Source organism: Labeo rohita, chromosome 24 (assembly GCF_022985175.1).
Source record: "Labeo rohita strain BAU-BD-2019 chromosome 24, IGBB_LRoh.1.0, whole genome shotgun sequence".
Taxonomy (NCBI): domain Eukaryota; kingdom Metazoa; phylum Chordata; class Actinopteri; order Cypriniformes; family Cyprinidae; genus Labeo; species Labeo rohita.
In genome coordinates, this window is record NC_066892.1 from 3,718,082 (window position 1) to 3,735,958 (window position 17,877).

Sequence of the window (17,877 nt, forward strand, 5' to 3'; positions counted from 1 at the left end):
TTGTTTAGAATTTAAACACAGTTTGGTCTGCAAGAAAGGGAGGAAACAGATTTCGGTAACCTTTAATAATAGGTAACCTTTATTAATGCCTTGTTTGATTTGGTGACGATGTTTTATGTCTGTTATATTTCACATTAGAGCAATATGCTTTCTAATATATAAAACAGAGGAGGTTAGACATCACTGGAGTGAATATGAGTAACATTAAAGCCATTCTGTGTGAAATAAAGGGGAGTAACAGATTTCGGTAACCTGTTACACTGCCTTGTCTGATTTGGTAAACCTGCTGTGTGTCTGTTGCTTTTCACATCAGAGCAACATGCTGTCTAATATATAAAATAGAGGAGGTTAGACATTACTGGAGTGAATTTGGGTAACATTAAACTCATTTTATGCAAAATAAAGGGGAGTAACAGATTTCAGTAACCTGTTGCGCTGGCTTGTCCGATTTGTTAACCATGCTGTATGTCTGTTGCTTGTCACATCAGTGCAATATGTTTTTTAATATATAAAACAGAAGAGGTTAGACATCACTGGAGTGAATTTGAGTAACATTAAAGCCATTCTGTGTGAAATAAAGGGGAGTAACATATTTTGGTAACCTGTTACGCTGGCTTGTCAGATTTGGTAACCATGGTGTATATCTGTTGCTTTTCATTTCAGAACAATATGCTTTCTAATATATAAAATATAGGTGGTTAGACATCACTGGAGTGAATATGAGTAATATTAAAGCCATTCTGTGTGAAATAAAGAGGAGTAACAGATTTCAGTAACCTGTTACACTACCTTGTCTGATTTGGTAAACCTGCTGTGTGTCTGTTGCTTTTCACATCAGAGCAATATGCTGTCTAATATATAAAATAGAGGAGGTTAGACATTACTGGAGTGAATCTGGGTAACATTAAACTCATTTTATGCAAAATAAAGGGGAGTAACAGATTTCGGTAACCTGTTGCGCTGGCTTGTCCGATTTGGTAACTCTGCTGTATATCTGTTGCTTTTCACATCAGAGCAATACGCTTTTTAATATATAAAACAGAAGAGGTTAAACATCACTGGAGGGAATTTTAGTAACATTAAAGTCATTCTATGTGAAATAAAGAGGAGTAACAGATTTCGGTAACCTGTTACACTGCCTTGTCTGATTTGGTAACCCTGCTGTATGTCTGTTGCTTTTCATATCAGAACAATATGCTTTCTAATATATAAAATAGAGGAGGTTACACATCACTGAAGTGAATTTGAGTAACATTAAAGTCATTCTATGTGAAATAAAGAGGAGTAACAGATTTTGGTAACCTGTTACGCTGCATTGTCGAATATGGTAACTCTACTGTATATCTGTAGTAGCTGTTCACAACAGACTAAAATGCTTTCTAAGACCTAAGAGTATGCATAAAATTACAGGTTTCTCTAAAAGCATGGCATAAATTGTAACAAACTTTGTTTTGTGAACAGAAGTTTTCAGTGCCCCTATAAAGCTCTTTATTTTACAGTCACTAAACATTAGTAGAACAAAAATAACATAATACATCAAATCCAAAGAGCAAAGCCATAATAATTAGGGATGCATCATGCCAGGGTCATCAAATCTTCTCCACATGAGTGTGTGATACTGTCAGCCCTTTCAGGTCTCCATATCTGGGATCTGAAGCTGAGTTTTGAGGTTTTTGTCCAGCAGCATTAAACTCTGTACCGCCAAATTCCTGCAGTCTGCATCACAATCATTCTCTGCCACATCTGCACACAACAACACATTTATGAATAACATATACATGCTCAAACACATGCAGAGTCATACAAACACTGTGTACCTGCTAGCCAGGCTCTGGTCTCCATCAGGTCATCACCGAGTTCTATGAGTAAGTTCTCACCAGGCATGCTCAAAAACACAGCACAAACCGCAAACATAACACCTCTACGCACCATCCTATAGTTCAAGCCAGATAGAAAGGATTAGATGAGTATTGGATTGATATGCATGTAATATAATGCATCCTAAAACACAAACTTACTGGTCAGTGTGGAAGCGCACAGCCCAAACAAAATCCAGCAGTGCTCGGCCCATCTGAGACACAACCTGTGCAAAAACATTAATGATTATATGATGTGCATAACACTTCTAATAGGGCTGCACCATTTGGGAAATAAATAAAATTGTAAAAAATGCAATTTAAAGTGCAATTTAATTTTTTTTTTTTAATGTGATTGTGATTTAAAATGCAATCAAAATATTCAGGTTTGCTGTGTTTGTTTGCAGGGCTGCACAAAGATGTTGTGATTATATATCAATATGGATAAAAATAATAATAAAAATATAAAAATAATAAAAATATTTTAAAAATGTAAATAAAACCAAAAATAAATATTAATACTGCAATATTTCACTGTAAAAATGAGTATTTAAAAAACAATATAATACCACTACTACTAATATAATAATAATTTTAAGAGTATTATTAGTAAAAACTTTATCTTTCATTTGCATATAAAAAAAAGGTAAATAATTGCATTTTTGTGCATAGATTGTGTAATGCATATCGTGTTTTTGCATGCTTATACCGGTGCATTGATGGCCAGGTGCATGAGAAGCCCAAGTGTGTGCAGCAGCCTTCCTAGCACCAGATGATCACTCCCCAGAAGGTCAAAGGTCACCTGTGGCCTACAACAGTACATTAAATCAGTGGAATAATGGAATACGAGCTGAACAAAATGTACGCATGCAAACAGACCTGTCATAGTTCCTGAGCAGCGGGAAAAGGAAGAATCCCGCAACCGGAGCGTAACGGTTGGGAGTGGCTTTGACTGGTTGAGACCCACCCTGAATGGAATGAATCAGACATCAAAATTAGACATCAAATAATTTGTAATGTGTAATATGCACCTTTGTGAGGGCATCTCACCTTGCCAATTCGTCTGGTTTTACTCTGGATTCGTTTTTCCACAATCTGCCGCCAGTGTGTGATGTCATCACACTGCTCCAGAGCTGTCACTGCACTGATTGGCTGAGCTCCAGCGTGCTTCTTCGTGATTGGCTCAGATAGTTCCTGGGCTGAGAGAGCAAGAACCTGGAATAGTAGAAGTGTTAGTTTAGTGGTTGAGAAGTCATAAAAAATATGCTGATTTGCTGCTCATGAAACATTGGTCTGACCTCCAGAATGTCCAGTCTCTGTCTCAAGCTGTAGTTGAGAGAGTAGAACTCAGTCGTCCAATAATCTACAACCTACAAAGGAAAAATAGCAAAATCACTTTTATATGTTTCTATGTAGAGCTGTTTATGTTTGTAATCATCTGTCTGATGTCTCACCGGTTTGATGTCTGTAACTGTGAGGGCCACCATGGCGTTCTGCCGGAGTGTGTGGAAGTGCAGTGTGTTGTATCTGTCCTCCAGGTGAAGCAGTACTTTACTGAACTGAACACTCACCTGTAATACACACACACACACACACAAACTAAATGAGTAATGAGATATACAAGAGTTTTAGGCAAAAAAAAGTCTGCTGTGATGACCTCTGACCTCTTGTGTGGCCTTCACATTCTTTCTAAGAAGACCTTCCGCCACTTGCAGACTGAGTTCAACCCGTTCAGCATCATCAGACGACATTAACGCTGAAAATGAAAGATACGGTTAATACAGTCACCTCAGAAAATGATCTTAGAAAAAAGATCTTTAATTACAGGGTTATTATCTTCAACTAAAACTATTAAAACGTTTTTGTTAATTGATATAAAGCTGAAATAAAATAAAATATATTGCATTAAAAATTAATTATTATTATTTTCAAACATTTCTAATTATTGTTTAGTTTGCGTTGAAACACTAAAATTATACACACACACATATATAAGACTGGATAAAATAAAATAAAATAAAATAAAATACAAAAAAAATAAAATAATGAAACCTAAATTGTATTAAAAATATACATATTAAAATGACAAATACACATAACAAAAAATACTAAAAAAGAAAGTTAAAACTGAAAAAGTTTTAAAATAAAAGCTACTTCAAAATATCACTAAAACTAGTTTGTAAACAGTATGTAAATAATACTAAAATAACACTATTTTACTGTAGATCACCTTCCAGACAGTCTCTGACGTAACGGGGCGGCGCTGATTTATTTTTCTCGTGATCAGCTGACATGTCATATGGAGTCAGATCATCATCACTTAGAGAAAAATAGTGACGTCATTTCAAGAGAAATGTTAGTAGCGAGCAACATCACTAAATTACGGTTCTCGTGTGTTTATGATGGTGTAGATGTACCTGTCCAGTTCAGAATCACTCCCGCATCCAGTCTCAGATGTCTCTGGCTTTGACGGCACTGACTGGCCTGCTGAGCCCTCAACTTTGGGCTCTGGTTGAAGACTGGAACAAAAATAAATGTAAGTATAAAACAAACAAATTATAGTGGGATACTGGGATTCATTATAAACAACATTTATTACGGTCAAGCCTAAACAAATTAATTTAAAGTGAAACTGAAATTACCGGCATGTGGAAAACATGCTATACAAATAAACTCTTTAATTCAGAATGAATCCAAATGTTTTGTGTGCTTGACATTAATTGCATTACACAAGTTGTTTTGGAATATAAGCTGCAGCATGTTTCAGATTATTAAAAAGAGTGACAGTATGATTTTTTATGTTTTTTTAAGTCTCTTTGATTCAAAGTAAAGCAAAAACTGTAAAATGGTGAAATATTTTTACTATTTAAAATAACTGTTTTCTATTTGAATATATATTTTAAAATATAATTTATTCCAGTGATCAAATCTGAATTTTCAGTTTCGGAGAATTATGGAAATTAATAATTTTATTATTTTGCAAGGATGCTTTTTAATTGATCAAAAGTAATGATAAATACATTTATAATGTTACAAAAGATTTCTATTTGAGATAAACGCTGTTCTTCTGAACTTTCTATTCATCAAAGAAACCTGAAAAAAATTCTACTTAGCTGTTTTTAACATAATAATAATAATAATAATAATAATAATAATAAAACAATTCGAGCAGCAAATCAGAACATTAGAATGATTTCTGAAGGACCGTGTGACTGGAGTAATGATGCTAAAAATTCAGCTTTGAAATCACAGGAATAAATTACATTTTAAATATATTCAAAAAGAAAACAGTTATTTTAAATAGCAAAAATATTTCAAAATGTTACTGTTTTTCTGTACTTTGGATCAAATAAATGCAGGCTTGTTGAGCAGAAGAGACTTCTTTAAAACATTAAAAATCTTACTGTTCAAAAACATTTGACTGGTAGTGCATATCAGAAAAAATGGAAAATATATAACGAAAAACTAATGTGAACGTGCATTTTACCTAGTGGAGGAATCAGGCTGGTGTTCCTCGTCGTCCTCAACAGATGTACACTCCATTAATGACTTCAGCTCTCTGATCTCCTCATCTGCCTCATACTGAGTCAAGGAATGAAACATAAATATCTCAAGTTCACAGTTGTAATAGAAATGTGATGTGCACATCTAAAACTTTTGCTAGCTGCAAATGCAAGATGCTTTCAGGTTCAGGTAAGGATCATTAACACATCATCACAAGAGGTCCAAACGGCTCACCTGGAATTTTAATTGTGATCCTGGTGTGTCTAATCTGTGACTGAGACACTCGCCCACGACCATTCCCATTCGCCGAATACGCTCAATATTGCTGTCCAGGCGACACTGGACACCTCCCAGCATGCACTGCAACATCTCTGTTGGACAGAAAACCTCATAATACACCAAAAAACTGCAGCTGTACATAAAAAATGCATTTGAATGTATGCGTGTGCATTACCTTGTCTTAGTTCTTGTATTTCAGAATGATTGAGTAAAGCCACACATAGCAGTAGAGCTTTACTGACGTACAGCTGCTGCTCGACACACGTGTGTTTCACGGCACTGCTGTTACACCACACCTGACACACACTCCGAAGGACCTACATACACTAGTTATAACTTCTCTTTTTTGCATTATATACAAAATGACTTATTGGAGCAATTATAGTACAACAATTATCACAATAGATCATCAACATACCTGTTTAAGCAGCGTCCGACGCTCTGAATCCAGAGCCAAATAACCAAGAACTGACTTTAACAACTGAGTCTGATTGGGGAAACATTAAAAATAAGAACCCGATATTTTCGTTCAGCAATGTTGCATTAAATAAATCTTATTTCACTACTCACTGGATGGTGGTACTGCTGCAATAGCAATTTATGAGTGAGAACAAACTGAGCTTTCTTATTGGTCACCACCAGGTTTCCCATCAGCCTGGAAACAGCAGCCGCCCTGAAACACACACACTTGCGTTAGAGTCGACTAACAACTCGTTAAGAATTCATTACTCTTAATTAACCTCCTCTCTTACCCGCTGAGGCTGCGTATGAGTCCCGTGATGACACACTCCGTGCATCTTTCTGGAACCTTCTCCAGGAGTCTCTGCGTCACACGCTGCCACAGCGGGTCCACGCGGGTCAGAGATGAGAGCCGGGGTGCCAGAGTCTCAAAAATCTGAGCTACATATACACAACAAATATTAATGCAGCAGTGAGGTTCCACAATATATACAATGGGAATATAGTAATAAAATAAATCTGTTGCATGTTACATTAGCTACTTAATATAAAACTTACAGCTGTATCCTTGGATGCACACTTTTCCCAACACTTGAGCCACAAAGCCAAGAGAGCAATCTGTTCCCGCTATATTAGAGAGATACACATGAGCCAAAATAAGACCGATGGACAACAAATGTACGTTACATTTTGCAGTGGTTGTAACAATGCATTAAAATATACAGTCGTTGCAATGATGCATTCAAATTTGCAGCAAATGCATCAGTGCATTAAAATACACAGTGGCTGCAATATTGTATTAAATTATATAGATGTTGCAATGATGCATGAAAATATGCAGTGGTTGTAAGAATTCATTAAAATATGTAGTTGTTGCAATGATGCAAGAAAATATGCAGTGGTTGTAATGATGCATGAAAATATGCAGTTGTGGCAATGATACATTAAAAATATGCAGTGGTTGAAATAATGCATTAAATATGCAGCAGATGCATCAAAGCATTAAAAGCAAGGTGGTTGTAAGGATTCATTAAAATATGTAGTTGTTGCAGTGATGCATGAAAATATGCAGTTGTGGCAATGATGCACTAAAAATATGCAGCGGTTGTGAGGATGCATTAAAATATGCAGCGGTTGTGAGGATGCATTTAAATATGCAGTCATGGCAGTGATACATTAAAATATGCAGTTGTGGCAATGATGCATTTAAATATGCAGCGGTTGTGATGATGCATTTAAATATGCAGTCGTGGCAATGATGCAATGATGCATTCAAATATGTAATAATGCATTAAAATATGCAGTCGTTGCAATGACGCATTAAAAATATGCAGTTGTGGCAATGATGCATTATAATATGCAGTGATGCATGAAAATATGTAGTGGTTGCAAAGATGCAGAAATACATCCATGGTTTTAATGATGCATTAAAACATGCAGTGGTTGTAATGACATATGAAAATATGCAGTGGTTGAAAAAATGAATGAAAATATGCAGTAGTTGCAATGATGCATGTAAATATACAGTAGTTGTAATGACGCAAAAACATTCTGTGGTTGCAATGATGCATACATTGATATATGAAGTGGTTGTAATGCAGAAATATATACAGTGGTTACAATGATGCATTAAAATAGGCAGCAGTGGTTGCAAAGATGCATTCAAATATGTAGTAGTTGCAATGGTTCTGTACAACATGCAATATCTGTAAAGATGCTTTAAAAAATTGAAGTTGTCGCAATGATGCTTTAAGCATGAGCTGGTTCCGTTCTTTACAAGTATTTCAGCCCTGAACGTGTGATACCTCTGAGAGCATGGCATGTCTTCTCCAGTGTGTCCAGTATGCTGGCGGCCAGCAGAGGGTAATACCGCTGTGGTAAGAAGGCATCAGGTGTGTTTGTGTGCAGATGGTTGCAGGTGATGGAGGGTAAAGCCGCAAGGTGGCCAATGACAGTCTCTCTTAGCTGGGGAGAGTCTGAACAGGCTCCGCCCACGTCGCATCTGGACCACAACAACACCTGGAGACGACCTGCAGAGAGGAACTTCTCCAGGACGGACACACATTGCTCCAGACCCGCACTCTCCCTGTATGTAAAAGAGACAAAGCACATCATTAGTATAGATAGATAGATAGATAGATAGGTAAATAGTTATTGATGTCATACCCTGTGGAGCTTATGGTGTCCAGCAGAAGCAGCAGTGCTTGGTCCGGTGGACCTCTGAGGAACATCTCATCCCAGAGCTTGTTGATCTCCTCATCTTCACACGACCTGCTGAACCAGTGCGCGCTCACCAGCACCTGAATCACCCGTGTGTAATGAAGGCGCGTGAACTCGCCGTCCTTCAGGTAGCGTGTGAGTGTGCGCAGCGCGTGCACGATCTCCCCAGAATCTCGTGAGGTGGAGAGAGTCCTCAAGCACGAGCCCACCTGCAGCTGCATTGACTCCATGACGTCACGGAACCAATTCTTGGCTGAAGATTCAGTTTACTGCAGCATCACTTTTGCAACATCATGCATAAAATATCACGGCATACATTTGCCAGTTGGACGAGGCTTGTTATATCCGGCTTATACAAACCTCTATGTCATATAATCATTTAAACGAATAAACAAGATGCAATTATTAATTTTTAGTAACGTATCAGAGCTGCAGAGCTACAAACCTCATAGGATTACCATAATTATCTTATATGAATACCACAACGTTAATATATATAGTTGATTATATAGTAAACGTACTTGCCGATTTATAGTTTTAAAGTCATTCCGTGAAAATAAAACAAAATAACAGACAGCATCAGTCGTGTTGACATAACTCCATGTGATTCCGCTCTAATACGTGTCCGTGTAGAAGCAACTCGGCAAAACAAAGGTTCCTATCGGTAAATTCCATAAAAGTTCACTAGATAGCGCTACAGGACACGTAAAGCCTTTTAGACTTGTATGCTAGGTCATAGTTAATCACTGTTTTATTCATACATTAATTATCAAGTTCATCAAAAATAAGTTAATCAGTCCTTACAAAGGCATTTGTAAGCCCAAAAGAACTGAACAGCACTTTAAAATAATTCCTTTTTAATTTCTACATGTAAACAAACAGCATACAAATATTATATTACCAGTATATGTTATTTAATACCAAATTATGGTAAATTCACTACATATACAGGTGCTGGTCATATGATTAGAATATCTTCAAAAAGTTAATTTATTACACTAATTCCATTCAAGAAGTGAAACTTGTATAATGCATACATTCATTCCACACAGACTGATATATTTCAAGTGTTTATTTCTTTTAATTTGATCATTATAACTGACAACTAATGAAAACCCCAAATTCAGTATCTCAGAAAATTAGAATATTGTGAAAAGGTTTAGTATTGAAGACACCTGGTGCTACACTCTAATCAGCTAATTAACTCAAAACACCTGCAAAGGCCTTTAAATGGTCTCTCAGTCTAGTTCTGTAGGCTACACAATCATGGGGAAGACTGCTGATTTGACAGTTTCCAAAAGACGACCATTGACACCTTGCACAAGGAGGGCAAGACACAAAAGGTCATTGCAAAAGAGGCTGGCTGTTCACAGAGCTCTGTGTCCAAGCACATTAATAGAGAGGTGAAGGGAAGGAAAAGATGTGGTAGAAAAAAAGTGTACAAGCAATAGGGATAACCGCACCCTGGAGAGAACTATGAAACAAAACCCATTTAAAAATGTGGGGGAGATTCACAAAGAGTGGACTGCAGCTGGAGTCAGTGCTTCAAGAACCACTACGCACAGACGTATGCAAGACGTGGGTTTCAGCTGTCGCATTATTTGTGTCAAGCCACTCTTGAACAACAGACAGCGTCAGAAGTGTCTTGCCTGGGCTAAAGACAAAAAGGACTGGACTGCTGCTGAGTGGTCCAAAGTTATGTTCTCTGATGAAAGTAGATTTTGCATTTCCTTTGGAAATCAGGGTTCTAGAGTCTGGAGGAAGAGAGGAGAGGCACAGAATCCACGATGCTTGAGGTCCAGTGTAAAGTTTCCACAGTCAGTGATGGTTTGGGGTGCCATGTCATCTGCTGGTGTTGGTCCACTGTGTTTTCTGAGGTCCAAGGTCAACGCAGCTGTATAGCAGGACGTTTTAGAGCACTTCATGCTTCCTGCTGCTGACCAACTTTCATTTTCCAACAGGACTTGGCACCTGCACACAGTGCCAAAGCTACCAGTACCTGGTTTTAGGACCATGGTATCCCTGTTCTTAATTGGCCAGCAAGCTTGTGAAGAGGAAGATGCGATATGCCAGACCCAACAATGCAGAAGAGCTGAAGGCCACTATCAGAGCAACCTGGGCTCTCATAACACCTGAGCAGTGCCACAGACCGATCGACTCCATGCCACGCCGCACTGCTGCAGTAATTCAGGCAAAAGGAGCCCCAACTAAGTATTGAGTGCTGTACATGCTTATACTTTTCATGTTCATACTTTTCAGTTGGCCAAGAGTTTTTAAAAATCCTTTCTTTGTATTGGTCTTCAGTAATATTCTAATTTTCTGAGATACTGCATTTGGGGTTTTCATTAGTTGTCAGTTATAATCATCAAAATTAAAAGAAAAAAACACTTGAAATATATCAGTCTGTGTGGAATGAATGTATACATTATACAAGTTTCACTTCTTGAACGGAATTAGTGAAACAAATCAACTTTTTGAAGATATTCTAATTATATGACCAGCACCTGTATGTATTCTATAATAGGCATCAGCATTTATATGATAGGACTGAGTTAAACAGAACCCATGTGACTTTTATGAACGTAAACAACTGATTAGTACTTATTTTAATATAGACTTGTTTTAACGTAATAACGGGCGCGGCAATTTGTAACTTGAATGTGCGAGACTTCCGGTGTCATTTGCGTCCAGTTATTTTACCTGCACAAAAAGGACCGTTATGCTACTTGATATTGCGAAATGACATTTGTTGTCATTGTTTTACTTTTTTAGCATAATTATAAACACACTGGTTTGTAGTGCAAATATTTTTAGTGTTTATGTCACTTTATTGTGCACAATAATGTCTTTCCATTTATTTGCACAATTTGCTATACATTCTCAAAAAACACATGGATGTGTAGTTTTAGTGTTAAGTTATAGAACAGGCAGAAGTTATGTTTTCTCTGATGATATATTCATAAGGACTTGCATTTCTATTCTATATTCTATTCTATCATGTGTAGTAGCCTCAATGTGATGCATTAAAAAAAAATATATCCACAAACTTATTTGCACTTAATTTATTGGTGACTAATTTTATTTTCACTTTTCTTTTAACCTTCATACAATTATTTGAAAATCTATAAGACCCCGAACAGTAAAAGATACATCTTAGGGGGCATCTTCAAAAGAAAGCAAAACATTCAACAGAAGACAATACTGATATCTTTCATTTATACAGTAACCTTAACAATTAGAGTAAACATCATTTTTTTTACAATTGTATCCTTCAATAAGATGAGTCCTTTTTCTTTTATTAACATGTATTTATAACTATTATTAGTCTTTTAAAGTCTAAGTGGCAAGCAGAACTCCTTCTAAGCGGTGAAATGTTGTCTTTGGACATTGGAAAAGTGTGTTGACATATCTTAAATCATATACAACAGCTGTTTAACATCAGACAGATCAAGAGCAGTAGATTCAATCGGGTCTTTCCTTAGTGTCTCTTTAAGGAAGTTAAGGAACGAGACAGCTGGCGGCAAATTCACAGAAGCAACGTTCCCGCGTTTTAATGTCCATCAGTATCATTACAGTAGCTCTAAAACAGCAGCGAAGTCGTCTTCAAATGTTCTCCAGCATTGTCTTGCGTGAAAAACTGATCGGACGGTTCTTAAAACCGAAATACGCGAGTCAGAGAAAGGGGAAAAGAAAAATGTGGACTGAAACGTGCTTTTCCACAATCCAGTAAGAGGAAATAAGAAGGATTAGGTCTAATCTTTCTTTTAAACTCGTTTAAAACTCCTTACTGGATTTTCTGGAGAAAAAAGATGAAAATCAAACATGCGTGTCCCGGATGAGAGGGAAGTACATCCATAATGGCGCGCTGGAACAGACGCCAACAGATCAGTCAGGTGGAAGACAAAATGAAACGGAATCTTATTTCCATTTGTCCATAAAAATACGATTCAAAGAACGCAAGATACAAACGTTCTAGATCGATATTTACATTTAAATTCACCAGAGACAAACAGAAAGAGTTCTGAAACTTAGAAATGAAGCAAAAGTCTTTTTTCCCGCGTTAACGCTTCGAATTCTCCAGTGCTTCAGCGTCCGCTTCTTTTCCCGCCAACGTTGATAAAACAGCTTCAACCTTATTTCTTTCAAACAATTTAAATAGCAAACAGACATTTTTCAAAATAAAATCATTTGAAGTGCAATGAACATTTCCAGTGAGATTTTAAGAGTCCTTTGTACAGAAATTCAAAGTCTTTCAGAAATAATCCAGGATTACAGGAGGCGGCAGATGAATATTCTCAGCAGGAAATCGCATAGGACCGATTACCTTACCCACAATGCAACATTGCAACATTGACGGTGGGCGTCAGTCTTTTTTGATCCTTCGCGTTCCGCATCATCGTAATAAATATTTAAAGAAAAAACTCAGCACATTCAGCAAAAACTCGTTTACGAGCCAAATCGTACGCACACGCTCAACCCTCAGGTCAGCAAATGTCCCTCACATGGGCTAACGGTGTGACTGCTTTAACCAGACTTAAACTGGTCACTTAAAACAAACTAGTTTCTTACACTGAAATTCAATCTATGAATTGTGAACACGCACATACACAGAAGTAATGGGCACCTCAATCCCAAAACACAGGGAAGTCACAGGAACCGAAGGACAGGGTCGTTCACACAAACTCACACATACACACATTCATACGACAGACAGTGCTCTGAATTATTAAATTATTTGATCAACATAATGATTGGATTCTTCACATCATCTCCAAGTCTGTTCTTTATGTCTCTTGCCTCCCGTTTTAGTTCATAAATTAGATAAAGTCATCGCCATGATGATTATTTGACCTCCAGGATGGAGGGGTTGGACTCCATGATGGCGACGATGATGCGGTCAATGTAGTCCTGCAGACGGAAGTTGATCTCCTCCTGTTTGTGGATGGCCTCCATCAGCTGTACACACAAATTAAATATCAGGAAAAGGGTTTTATATTAAAAGCATAAATGAGCATGACAGGGTGATACTGACCTCAGCACGGGAGACGTTGTTGATCTCGGCGGCGAGTGACTCGGAAAGAGATTCAGTAAACAGGCTCTTCGCTCCTTGGATGCTCAGATTAATGATCTGACCGTTCAGCTCATCGTTCTGCTCCTTTAGACTGCGGTTATCCTGGACACGTACACAGAATCACAAGTGAGATATTTGACCTGTTTGAGTCTTGAGTTTACCAGTTTAAGTCTTTGGTGTGTAGTTATCCGAGTTCTTTGGTGAGTCTAGCGGTTTAAGTCCTGTGTATGTCTTTTTGTGTTGACTAATTTGAGTCCGTTCAGTCTTTTGGGTTTGTGTTTGGAGTTTACCAGTTTGAGTCCTGGGTTTGTCTTTACCTATTTTTTTAGACTGTGTCAACTAATTTCTATCTAAAGTCTATCTGCTTGAGTCTTTTGGGTTTGTGTTTACCAGTTTAAGTCTGATATTAACAGTCTGAATTTACCAGTTTGAGTCTTAGGTGTGTAGTTATTGTTTTTTTTTTTTTGTTTTTGTTTTTGGTTTTTGTTTTTTTTATCTAGTCTGTGTTGACCAATTTGAATCTGTTTACCTCTCTGAGTCATTTGGGCTTGTGTTGACCAGTTTGAGTCTGTGTTAACCAGTTTACCAGTTTGAGTCCTGTGTATGTCTTTGTGTTTCTTACACCGTCAACTAATTTGAGTTTAACTGCTTGCATCTTTTGGGTTTGTGTTTACTAGTCTGAGTTTACCAGTTTGAGTCTTGGGTTGATCTTTACCTGTTTTTTTTTTTTAGATTGTATTGACTAATTTGAGACTGTTTAACTGTTTTTACCAGTTTGGGTCTGTGCTAACCGGTTGGGAGTTTACCAGTTTAAGTCCTAGGTGTGTAGTTATCTGTTTTTTTCTTTTCAGTCTGTGTTGACTAATTTGAGACTGTTTAACTGTTTGAGTCCATTGGGTTTGTGTTTACCAGTCTGAGTCTGCGTTAACCAGTTTACCAGTTTGAGTCCTAGGTCTGTCTTCACCTGTTTTTTAGACTGTGTTGACTAATTTGAGTCTGTTTAACTGTTTGAGTCTTTTAGGTTTGTGTTTACCAGTTTTAGTCTGTGTTAACCAGTCAGAGTTAACCAGTTTGAGTCGTAGGTGTGTAGTTATTTCTTTTTTGACTAATTTGAGTTTGTTTCCTTTGGGTTTGTGGATACCAGTTTGAGTATGTGTTAACCAGTTTACCAGTGTGAGTCCTAGGTCTGTCTTCACCTGTTTTTAAGTCTAAATGTTTGAGTCTTATGGGTTTGTGTTTACCAGTTTAAAGTGTGTGCTTACCAGTTTGAGTCTTGGGTGTATAGTTATGTTTTTTTTCCCAGTCTGTGCTGAATCATTTGAGTCAGTTTACCTGTCTGTGTCTTTTGGGTTTGTGTTTAGCAGTTTGAGTCTACCAGTCTGAATCCTAGGTGTGTAGTTATCTGTTTTTTCTTTTCAGTCTGTGTTGACTAATTTGAGTCTTTTAGAGGTTTGTGTTTACCAGTTTTAGTCTGTGTTAACCAGTCTGAGTTTACCTGTTTGAGTCCTAGGTGTGTTGTTATCTATTTTTTTTCTTTTCAATTACTTATGAATTTTTAATTTAAGTCTGTTTACTAGTTTGAGTCTGAATTTACCAGTTTGAGCCCTAGATCAGTCTTTACCTGTTTTTCAGACTGTGTTGACTAATTTGAGTTCGAGACTTTTGGGTTTATGTATACCAGTTTGAGTTTTGGGTATGTCGTTTTTTTCTCCAGTCTATGTTGACTAACTTAATTCTGTTGACCTGTTTGAGTCTTTTGGGTTTGTGTTTACCCGTTTCACTCCTAGGTTGGTATTTACCTGTTTTTTTAGACTGTGTTAACTAATTTGAGTCTGTTTACCATTTTAAGCCTTTGGGTTTGCTTTTATCACTCTTAAAGTCTTGGGTGTGTAGTTATCTGTTTTTTTTTAGACTGTGTTGACTTATTTAAAAACGTTTACCTGCTTTTTAGTATATGTTGACCGGTGTGAGTCTGTATTTACCTGTTTGAGACTTTTGGGTCTATGTTTTCCTGTTTCAAGTCTCTCTTAACTAGTAGGAGTTATCTGTGTTATCTGTGTTTACCTGCCCAAGTCTAAGTTGACCAGTTTGAGTCTGCATTTAAGTCTGTTTTTACCAGTTTCGTCCTGTGTTTTACCTTTTTGTGTCTACTTACCTAATTGTGTTTACCTGTTTTTTTTTCTGTTAACCCCAGTTTAGCTGTTTAAATCCTTGTTTGAGTCTGCTTTTTACCCATTTGAGTCTGTTTTAACTTCTTTGAGTTTGCTTTTTACTCTTTTGAGTCTGTTTTTGTCTATTTTAGTCTGTGTTTGACCAATTTAAGGCAGGTTTTACCAGTTTGACTGTGTTTGTACCTGTTTGAGTCTGCGTATCTCCTGCTCCAGTTCGTTCTCTCTCATGTGAGTGTTGTATTCCTGCAGGCCGGAGCTGGCCGATCGTCCTCTTCTCGCTTCGGTCTCCAACTTAAACAGCTGCAGGTGTTCCAGCTGCTTTCTCAAGTCCTCTATCAACTACACACACAGAGAAGCCATTAACAAAGACAAATACACGTGCAACCCCACCTATAAAGACAAACAGAAGATATCTCACCCCCTGAGTGCACTCCTTCTCTTTCTGGTTCGTATGGCGTTCATGGCTCAGTTTGTCAGACATTTTCCTGCGAGATTCGATTTCTTCATTCAATCGATCCGAGACGTCGTCAACCTCATCTTGAAGTTTCCTCTTTTCCTGAAAAAATTTGATTGTTTGGACTTACTGTTGGACATTCGGCAAGTAAAAAGTGACTAAAATACTAAATCAACATAATGTAAAATTAAGTTTGATGGTCAATAACTCTTCCTAATTCACTCATCATTGGCAGATGTGGCAAACAGGTCATTTCAGACTTTGTATGTGATCTACAGGCATATATGAGATATCTGTGTGTGTTGGTACCTCCTCAAGTCTCTCGATGTTGGCTCTCAGACAGGGAACACATGACCTCAGTTCGCTGTTCTCCTCATCCAACTGATGCAGCCTGAACACATGTGGGCACACAGACAAAAATGCACCATGGTATTTTCTTTTTGGGCAGAGCACACAATGAAAACATTCAAACACAATACTTGGTGAGAGAAAACAAAAGTCTATGTTAACACAGCCGGATTATATTAAACGCCAAGCCAAGCCAACTTAAGAGCTACTTTAAACCAACAAATCGAATGTCTGCTGTTCTCCACTAGATGGCAGCCACACACAGAAATAACAGATTGAAGCTCTTTTTTACAATTTGTCCAAACCCAAGGTGACTTCATGCATAAAACATGTTGGTTGTTAATCATTAATCATTAAACACACATTCTGTCCACCCTCACCTGGCCTGGAGGTTTTCGATTTCCAGATCTCTCTCTCGCTGGAGTTTGTTCAGAGCATCTCTGTGTTTACGTGTGTGCGCGAGCAAGTTCTCCTCCGCGTGCAGCTCCTGCTCCTTCAGCTGCTCCTCCAGAGCGTTTGCCCGGTGGACGAGAGTAAGGTTCTCCTGTCGCAGACGCGCATGCTGTTCTTCGCTCTCCAACGAGTCCTTCTCCAGCTCGCACACGCGCTTCTCCAACAGCAACACCTGAGGGACAGACACAGGCTTTGTTCCTCATGGATTCACAAAACATCAGCTTTTGTATTTCATCCATGTCATGTCAATAATTTAGCATTTAGCAGACAAAAATTGAATAATGGTATGAATAATGGCACTATTGTCTTCTTTAGAGCTGCATTATGAGTAAATGGGTTTTTTGTTTGAAACCCAAAATTTAATAATACACCAGTAATGTTTTGCTTTGAATAACATCATATTCCAACAAAAGTGTCTTTAAACTGCTATAATATAAAAAATAAATAAATTAATTTAAAAAAACACTGACTTATTTCAAACTTCTTATTTTTTATTTCAAAAGCTTTTTATTTCAGATAAATCTATTTATCAAAGCATCCTGAAAAAGTATTGAACTGTTTTAAATATTGATAATAATAATAATAATAATAATAATAATAATAAATGTTTCTTGAACAGCGCATCAGCAAATTAAAATGACTTCTGAAAGATCATGTGACACCGAAGACTGAAGTAATGATGCTGAAAATTCAGCTTTGATCACATGTATAAATTATATTTTCAAATATATTCAAATAGAAAGCAGTGATTTTTGAATAGTAAAACTATGTCACATTTCTGTATTTTGGATCAAATAAATGCAGGCTTGGTGTGCAGTTTTAATTTAATTTGATAAACATGTTGCTAAAATAATTTAAATGTAGCATTTTTGAGGCACAAAAATGATGCAACATCAACACTAAATAAAGTGAGCTGAAAAATGACTTTTGACTTCTGTAGATCTTTATATAATCAATGAACTTTACACAGTTATTAAAAATAATTAAATCAACATCGACTTAAAATTCAAATTGCGATGTCATTATTGATCTCATCTCATATTTGAAGCATCATTAATTATT

At 37.1% G+C, this 17,877-nt stretch overlaps 2 protein-coding genes across 8 annotated transcripts in view; both read right to left on the reverse strand.

Moving 5' to 3' along the window:
- Positions 1–374: 374 nt before the first annotated feature.
- telo2 (TEL2, telomere maintenance 2, homolog (S. cerevisiae)) lies at positions 375–8,932 on the reverse strand. Of its 3 annotated transcripts, none has more exons than XR_007825682.1 (21): positions 8,265–8,932; positions 7,904–8,184; positions 6,657–6,725; positions 6,392–6,539; positions 6,210–6,312; positions 6,058–6,126; positions 5,815–5,956; positions 5,595–5,731; positions 5,344–5,438; positions 4,274–4,375; positions 4,087–4,175; positions 3,521–3,612; positions 3,311–3,427; positions 3,155–3,226; positions 2,907–3,071; positions 2,736–2,824; positions 2,566–2,665; positions 2,019–2,083; positions 1,818–1,933; positions 1,128–1,743; positions 375–952 (listed from the first exon to the last, which is right to left on the reverse strand). XR_007825682.1 is itself a non-coding variant. In XM_051098842.1 (20 exons), exons 1-20 carry the CDS (start codon positions 8,546–8,548, stop codon positions 1,631–1,633), a joined length of 2,448 nt encoding a protein of 815 aa, XP_050954799.1. In that variant the 5' UTR covers positions 8,549–8,932; the 3' UTR covers positions 375–1,630. The 3 variants fall into 3 exon arrangements, 1 of the variants encoding a protein (XP_050954799.1); XR_007825681.1 differs by having other exon boundaries at positions 375–851; positions 953–1,743; XM_051098842.1 differs by having other exon boundaries at positions 375–1,743.
- A 2,433-nt stretch (positions 8,933–11,365) lies between these two features.
- The window catches only part of rab11fip3 (RAB11 family interacting protein 3 (class II)), a 35,399-nt gene continuing 28,887 nt past the window's right edge, over positions 11,366–17,877 (reverse strand). For all 5 annotated transcript variants that reach the window (XM_051097697.1, XM_051097696.1, XM_051097694.1 and 2 more), the window contains 6 exons: positions 16,743–16,987; positions 16,324–16,405; positions 15,979–16,116; positions 15,744–15,899; positions 13,351–13,491; positions 11,366–13,274 (listed from right to left, as the gene is read on the reverse strand). In XM_051097697.1, the coding sequence (XP_050953654.1) occupies positions 13,161–13,274; positions 13,351–13,491; positions 15,744–15,899; positions 15,979–16,116; positions 16,324–16,405; positions 16,743–16,987 (876 nt within the window). In that variant the 3' untranslated portion in view covers positions 11,366–13,160. The remainder of the gene's footprint in view (positions 13,275–13,350; positions 13,492–15,743; positions 15,900–15,978; positions 16,117–16,323; positions 16,406–16,742; positions 16,988–17,877) is intronic.